The sequence below is a fragment of the Anopheles aquasalis genome, chromosome 2 (assembly GCF_943734665.1).
Source record: "Anopheles aquasalis chromosome 2, idAnoAquaMG_Q_19, whole genome shotgun sequence".
NCBI classification, from domain to species: domain Eukaryota; kingdom Metazoa; phylum Arthropoda; class Insecta; order Diptera; family Culicidae; genus Anopheles; species Anopheles aquasalis.
In genome coordinates, this window is record NC_064877.1 from 83,955,647 (window position 1) to 83,963,146 (window position 7,500).

Here is a 7,500-nt window from a genome sequence, read left to right on the forward strand (position 1 = left end):
ATCCGCCAGCCCGTAATCGTTGGCATCCTGCTTCAGCTTGTACTCCTCCAGGTAAACCAGCGGCTTCCCCTCCTGTACGCTGGCCATTTGTGGTATTTCAGGAAGGTTTTTAGTGATCTATCTTCAGTTTTGTAAATTCCGCGAAACGTGTTCAGTATTTGTTTTTGTGCCGGCTTCCTGACAACCGCAGGGGGGCAGGAGAAATCGTTGAACCAAAGAATTCGTCGATTTTGCTGTAGAGGCTGATAAAAATTGCTTGATCAATTTTTATCTCGCTCTGTCCGATTTCCTGTAGGAGAGAGTGAGTGAGAAAAGGCTTGTAAAGACAGGAATCACGTTGCGTCGGAGGTTTTCACGCGGAGTCGACGAAAGGAAAACATGGCCTCGTTGTTGCGGTCAAGTAAATTTGTGCGTTATTTCGCCGGTTTTGCACGGAATGTCGTGTTTAACACGGCCCGCGAATCCGAGAGCAGCCTGGTACAGCAAACACAGTGCTTGTGTGGAAATTTCACGAGGTAATTCCACGAACAGCGACCCGCAAGGGCGGTAGCCGGCGCCGGAATTACGCAACCTTGTGGTGCTGCGATCGATCCGGGAGAAAGAAAGATGAACCGGCTAACAATTCTATACTTACAGTGGATTTGCTACGGCTGCGGCGAATAGCACGAGTGGCTTGGATCGCTCACTGAAACGCCTGGATGAGGATGTGCGTCGATCGGGTCGAATATCACGGCGCGATCTGGAGGAAGTGCTCGAGGAGATCCGCCAGAACCGGTCAGCTAGCAGCGCGCAATCCCTGCTCGTCATCCGATGCTGTGGTAAGCAAATCAAAATCGCTACGGCCAAAGCATGCCGTCTATACGCAGTACCTCGTTTTTAGGCAACCTGGTCCCGGAAGAGCTGCCGGAGGTGAGGACGGCTTTGGTGCAGGAAATATGGAAAACTCTGAAGCGCTTGAACGTGACGATGGACGTCTCGCACTACAACGCTCTGCTGCGCGTCTACTTGGACAACGAGCATTCGTTTTCGCCCACGGAGTTCCTGGCCGATCTGCAATCGAACGGCATCGAACCAAACCGGGTAACGTATCAGCGGCTCATATCGCGCTACTGCCAGCAGGGTGACATCGAGGGGGCTACCAAGATCCTGGAATTCATGCGCGAGAAGCAGCTTCCGGTGAACGAGTACGTGTTCAACGCGCTCATCATGGGCCACTCGCAGGCAGAGTAAGTTTTGACCGATGCACATGATCCGCCGACACGCGTACTGAGTGTGTTCTGTTTGCAGTGATCTGGAATCGGCCACCGGTATCCTGGCGGTGATGGCACAGGCTGGCTTGCAACCATCGGCCGACACGTACACGACGCTGCTGTGTGGTTATGCCCGCAAGGGTGATATCGAGTACATCCTCAAAACGATCGAGAGCTGCGAACAGAAGGAAGTGTTCCTGCTCGATAAGGACATTCTCGAGATTGTGTACACGCTGGCGACGAACGGGCATGCGGAGAAAGTGGATCCACTGTTGGAGCGTATTCGACGGCAGGCGGGGTACAATCAGGATGCCGTTAATGTGATCCTGCGTCTCATCAACAAAGCACAGGAAGAGGTCAGCCTGAAGCTGCTGCGCACGATGCCACGCGCATCGAAAGGCGATGGAGAGCTGGCGAACACGGGCGGGTTCCTGGTACGCCAGCTTGTGCGTGCTCAGCGTCCGGCGGAAAAGCTTGTTGCCATCTGTCGTGAGCTGCAGGAGAGTGGGATGAACGATCGCGCTTTCCTGGTGGCGCTCGAAACCGCTCTCAAGGCCGGTTCGGTTGAGACGAGTTTTGCGCTGCTCAAAGAGTTGGCCACACAGCAGCAACCGATTCGGCAGCATTTCTTCTGGCCCCTGATGTGCGGTAATCGTGCCAAAATGTCACAGGAAGCACGCACGGAGAACGTGCTGCTCGTGCTGCGCACAATGATGGAGGAGTTTAACATCCACCCGAGCAGTGAAACGATCCGCGACTATGCCATCCCCAACATGCCGGTGACCAACAGCGAAATTGCGATCCAACTTTTGCGCAGTGTCGGTATTTCGTCGGCCGTCGCTAGCAGCAGCTGTGCCCACCATGCGCTCGAGCGTAACAATCTGAAGGAAGCGGCAAACATTGCGGGACGCTATCGGGCGTACTATTCACCGGGAGTGTTCCGGAAACCGCTCGTGCAAGCCCTCGCACAATCTCGAGACTACGACTCGTACATACGCTTCTCGCGCTCACTCTATGATGGACTCAAGCGATCGCGCTCATCGGAGGATGAAACGGCGGAAGGAGCGGTGGAAGGTGTCGATTCCAGCTCCGGCAGAAACGCCGATGCCTTCCAGGGAGAAACGTTGGGCTGCATGTTGTACGATGTGGTGACAACTTTCAAGACCGATCGTGTCGAGGTCCTCGAGCGATTGCTTACTGGTTTCGTCAACCAGGGTCTCACGATCAGCGGGGAATTGGCGGAGCGAATCCAGGAACGGCTCAGTGCTGAACTGACATCGGAAATCTCGTCCATGCTTTCGAAACTGGCGGCCGGTGATCTGCAACCGGTCGAAGTAGAACGCCCCGCAATCGGCAATCAGCGCTCGAGACAAGCCAATACGGCCAGCAACCTTTCCGTGCCACAACTGGAACGGCTGATCGCTGATCTGGAGAAACGAAAGGAGAATGCCAACGGGCTGAAAGCTCAGCTGATCCGTTCGGCCATTCGATCGAACGATGTGCCGAAGGTGGTGGAAGTGGTACAGCGCCTGGAGTCCGAAAACTATGTCATCAGCCCGGCAATCTACGGACAGGTGATGGAGCTGTACGCTACGAACGGTAAACTCGAGGAAGCATTCGAGCTACTGAAGCGAGTGAAATCGAAGCAGCCCGATTTTGTGCTCGATCGCATAAAGGTAGTACGCTTCGCCCAGGGCCTGCTTGAAGCGGAACGTTTCGATGAGGCCTTGCGCTTCCTCCAGGAGCATGCATCCAACAAACCGACATCATCACCATCAGCAGTAGAACAGACCACTGAAGGCAACGAATCGGAGAAAGCTGAACCGGTGGATTTCGTGTACAACAGTGCCTGCTGGCGCTTGTTAAACATTCTGGCGGAGAAGGGTAATGTGGAGCAAGTGGGCAGTCTGTTCGATCATTTGATCGCTCAGCGCTACATCAAACCGCAAAACATTTTCCTCGGAGCACTCATCAAGGTGCACCTGGTGAAGGATGATCTGCCCAGCGCCATGACTGCGTTCGAGCAAATTTGCCAGCGATACCGTGCGACTCCGTGGAAGACAGAGCTGACGTGCCGGTTGATACAGGCCGAAGATGCAGCCAACTTGCAGCGGTTAACGGATCTGAGCACGGAGGTGCACGGCGAAGTGAACAGTCTGTATGATCTCGTGTTTGCATTCGTCGACTGTGGCCGTATTCGGCAGGCGAGGAAAATTCTTGAAACCCCAGGACTTAGGACACGCTATCAGCGCATACAGACGGCCTGCGAACGCTATCAGCAGGAGGGCAAAACCTCAAGCCTGGAGGGATTAATGGAAGCAACCAAAGATCTCAATCACATCGATCGCGGCGAAATTTATCACAAGCTGCTGCAAAGCTACATCAACGAGCGAGACGCGGATAAAGCACTTGGACTGTGGACGCGTATGCAGGAAGAAAGTGTATCGCCATCGGATGCGTTCCTTACAGAACTGGCGAGCTTCTTGACGACGAATGGGTACGATGTTCCTTTTGCCGTTCCGGAAGCGCCTAAGGCCAAGTCAGCGAGCAAGGGAACCAGCAAGGCTGCTCCAGCAGCTGCCACGAAACGTAGTCAACAGCCACAACCACAACTGGCACCTGCCGTAAAGGATTTGAAACAGGCGATCAAATTAAATGATGCTGACCGTATTTTGGCCGCATACGAAGCGGTCGGTCCGAACGAGAAGTTAAACCTTACCGAACAGTCGGCCATCATTGAAGCGCTCATCAATCGCGATCGACTTGGGGAAGCCACGAAGAAGGTGATGAGCATTCTCGAGCAGAATCTGTTCCCTATTCCGCGAACGTTCAAGTACTTCCTCAACAAGCTGGCGAACGCGGGTGATGTGGCGACGTTCGAGCGGATCTCGGGCCTCATCTCGGACGATTTAAAACGGCAAGTTTCCTTTGATAACAGATTTTGCCACGCTAACGTTGCCGGTGGCAACGCGGAACAGTATCTGCGCGGCTTGGAACAAGCTTGCGAGCAGCTGAAGAGCAAGGAGGAAGCGATCGTCGCCGCGAAGCACTTCCCCGTTGGTGGAGCGTCCGGTATCCTCTCTAAACATCCTGAACTACACGAGCGATACCTTCAGCTGGCCGAACAGTACGCCAAATGGGACCTGTTGGCACCGATCAATGCACTCTGGATACACTACTTCATTGCGGGCGAATCGGACAAGGCGAACGCAATCTGGGATCGGCATTTGGCACAAAGCTCGCGCATCATGTTCCAAAAGGTGATACAGTTGGCCCGAGACACCAAAGATGATGCTCTCTGTCGACGATTGCTGGAGCAGCTGCAGGATTCAAAGATTTCCGAGAAGGGTAAGGGCCTGATATACAGCTGCCTTATCGATACGCTGGTCGCAAAGCAGCAACCGGAACAAGGACTGTTGGCGCTCGAGGCGGCTCTGAAGGAAACCTGCCTTGACAATGTTAACCGGACGGCACTGAAGCGACTTAGTGATAGTTTGTCCGCAAAGGGATTACCTTTCCCGTACGCCATACCGGCAAAATCGGCCAAGGCCGCTGAACCATCGTCCACCAGTAGCAGTGACAGCGACAGCGAAAGCAGCAGTGACGAGGAGGCAAAGAAAAAGGCCGCGCAGGCACAAGGCGGGAAACAGGAGAGTACTAAAAAATCGTAAAAGTTTCGAATTTTAAAGTATAAGGTAATATAGTAGCGGAGCGGAACAGTAACCAAACTAAGCTGAAATCATCAAAACATATAATGAAAGTTGGTGTATTAACACGGAGGGGAATCCATTTGCATTAGTCGACCCGATAGTTGAAGTGAGTGCTTGAAGACACGCATTTTCTTTGCGTTTTTGTTCATCATCGATACGTTTACGATGTGTAGTAGTGAAGCCTAATAAAACCTCGGTTTAAAACAAAGTTCTGATTATTCTTTCATTCACTGGACAGCGTGCTGGTTTGCGTTTCAATTTCGCAACTTATGAAATGCTGCTCCTTACTTCATATGTTTTGTTCTACGTAGCAATCTGATAATTTAATATGTTTTCAAGGTACTTATCTATAATTTATGCTCGCAGTTGTGGCAAAGAATGAAATTTATGGACGATTCTCAAAAGTACAATTCCTTACGGTCGCGTTGCACGTGTCTTGAGTAGCGTTACGCCATCCGTAACGTACTATAACGCTTTTGAACAACCCAATCGAGATGATTGCTCTGATGTGAGTTGGTTCATTGGGGCACCGTCAAAAACACGTAAACACGTAGAACGGACGGAGTCTCATCAACAGAAGATAATTAACTCGTCGCGACGAACAAAGTGCTGCTCTTTTCCCGTGGTTTTCGTCACTTTCCTTTTCGTTACTCCAGCCAGATTTGTTGTCCGTTCTACGTTTGTGCCAATAAAGTGATACCAGCAGGATGATTCGTCTTGGGCAACTGATCGTACGACGAGGCCAGCAGGTGAAAGGCATCGAAATTCGAAGGTAAATCAGGAACGAACCGAAAAAAACACCAGGAAATGGCGACACTTATTTATAGCCCATCGCCCATCAATGCGGGAAGGAAGGATTCCGCCAATTTGATCCTTTTTTCTGCTGGCGCTGATGCGACCTTGAAAACAGCGAGAGCGCGTGTTTTGCGTGGCCTCTTCCCGAAGTTTCCGTCGGGGCAACGGGAGAGGCAAGGCCGTTCCTTAAAATGTAGGTCAACTTGTAAGGAACGGGAACAAGGAAGACTTGGTGTTAATCTTCCTCACGAACCAGTTTCATAAAGAAGCAGATAATGTTGCCCCACGATGAGCAAGATGGACTTTGAACCTCGGACTGTCTCACGCGGTGGTTGCAGCGCGTTCGTCACGAACGGCGGACGGACGAACGGAGAAAAGTATGGGATTTACGTAAACAACTAGCAATTCCTCGTCAACGTGCACACGACGGTTACTGTGTTGACATCGTTGGTTCACGTGTACGCTGCCACTTTTGGCCTTTTTATGCGGAAGAATCTGAACAATCCCTTGACTGGTACCATATGAAAATGTCCCTCGTTCCCATGGCTTACTTCGATGGCCATTGGTGTAATCTTTTGTACGAGCTGCTGTCCAGTTGTTCGACCCCAAACGACTCGTACGATAAGATATCGAAGCGCGTGCTAGACACCGCCCGCCGGCGAACTGGTTCTTACCAGTGTTACACGTTTGCTATGCTTCTATTTGCAGATGTCTATCCGCGGCACCGCAGGCCAAGCAGGCCGAAACGCAACAGGCCGCGGCACCGGCCGAGGCGGAGAAGCGCCAAAACCTATCCTTCCTAACGAACATCTTCCGCGGTGAGGTGCAACCGGCCCAGGTGTTCCCATATCCCGAAGCTCTCGATGCCGAGCAGAAGGAGTACATTGCCTCGTTTGTCGATCCGGTCACCAAGTTCTTCGATGAGGTGAACGATCCGATGAAGAACGATGCCAATTCTTCGATCGACGAAAAGACCACAGAGGCGCTCTGGGATCTCGGCGCGTTCTCGCTCATGGTACCGCCGGAGTATGGTGGACTCGGTCTGAACAACACCCAGTACTCGCGCATGTGTGACATTATCGGTGGTCAAGATCTGGGCCTGGGCATTTTCATCGGAGCACATCAGAGCATCGGTTTTAAGGTAAGCAAAGCCGCTCCACACAGATGCTACTGATAAGCAAATGGTGTAGCACGTGTACCGGCTGATAAGGGATCCTTCCGCGTGGGGCCCGTGAACCTTTAGACCCGGCCGCCCGTGTTATTGAGCCGTCCTTTACCTCATTCTTCGCTTGTGTTTATGTTTTCAGGGAATTTTGTTGTACGGCAACAAGGAGCAGAAGGAAAAGTATCTACCGCTGGTGTCCACCGGCAAGGTTTACGCTGCATTCGCTCTCACGGAACCGAGTTCCGGTTCGGATGCCGGATCCATCCGCTGCCGAGCGGTGAAGTCAGCTGATGGTAAACACTACGTGCTTAATGGCTCCAAGATTTGGATTTCGAACGGTGGAATCGCCGACATTATGACGGTGTTTGCACAGACCGAGGTAGAAGACCCAAAGACGGGCCAAAAGAAGGACAAAGTGACGGCGTTCATCGTCGAGCGAGGTTTCGGTGGGGTGAGCAGTGGCCCTCCGGAGAACAAGATGGGTATCAAGTGTTCGAACACGGCCGAAGTATACTTCGAGGATGTAAAGATCCCTGTGGAGAACGTGCTGGGCAAGGAAGGTGATGGCTTCAAGGTCGCA

The 7,500-nt window shown here is 52.3% G+C and overlaps 3 protein-coding genes across 3 annotated transcripts in view; 2 read left to right on the plus strand and 1 right to left on the minus strand.

Annotated features, from left to right (window-relative positions):
* Positions 1–183, minus strand: part of LOC126569577 (DNA-directed RNA polymerases I and III subunit RPAC1) — a 1,100-nt gene extending 917 nt beyond the window's left edge. Inside the window, exon 1 of the mRNA XM_050226769.1 lies at positions 1–183. This exon is cut by the window's left edge and continues 917 nt beyond it. Coding sequence (XP_050082726.1) covers positions 1–87 — 87 coding nt within the window. The 5' untranslated portion in view covers positions 88–183.
* A 133-nt stretch (positions 184–316) lies between these two features.
* On the plus strand, positions 317–5,168 carry LOC126569569 (leucine-rich PPR motif-containing protein, mitochondrial). Its single transcript, XM_050226756.1, has 4 exons — positions 317–515; positions 637–818; positions 881–1,226; positions 1,288–5,168. The coding sequence occupies exons 1-4, from the start codon at positions 379–381 to the stop codon at positions 4,919–4,921; spliced, it is 4,299 nt and encodes a 1,432-aa protein (XP_050082713.1). The 5' UTR covers positions 317–378; the 3' UTR covers positions 4,922–5,168.
* A 325-nt stretch (positions 5,169–5,493) lies between these two features.
* The window catches only part of LOC126569573 (very long-chain specific acyl-CoA dehydrogenase, mitochondrial-like), a 3,683-nt gene continuing 1,676 nt past the window's right edge, over positions 5,494–7,500 (plus strand). Inside the window, exons 1-3 of the mRNA XM_050226765.1 lie at positions 5,494–5,732; positions 6,464–6,896; positions 7,063–7,500. The exon at positions 7,063–7,500 is cut by the window's right edge and continues 825 nt beyond it. Of these exons, the coding sequence (XP_050082722.1) occupies positions 5,668–5,732; positions 6,464–6,896; positions 7,063–7,500 (936 nt within the window). The 5' untranslated portion in view covers positions 5,494–5,667. The remainder of the gene's footprint in view (positions 5,733–6,463; positions 6,897–7,062) is intronic.

Coding starts and splice junctions, on each gene's coding strand:
- LOC126569569 (XM_050226756.1), top strand. CDS start 379: ATGGCCTCGTTGTTGCGGTCAAGTAAATTTGTGCGTTATTTCGCCGGT. Junction 819..880: donor GCTCGTCATCCGATGCTGTG/GTAAGCAAATCA, acceptor CCTCGTTTTTAG/GCAACCTGGTCCCGGAAGAG. Junction 1,227..1,287: donor ATGGGCCACTCGCAGGCAGA/GTAAGTTTTGAC, acceptor TTCTGTTTGCAG/TGATCTGGAATCGGCCACCG.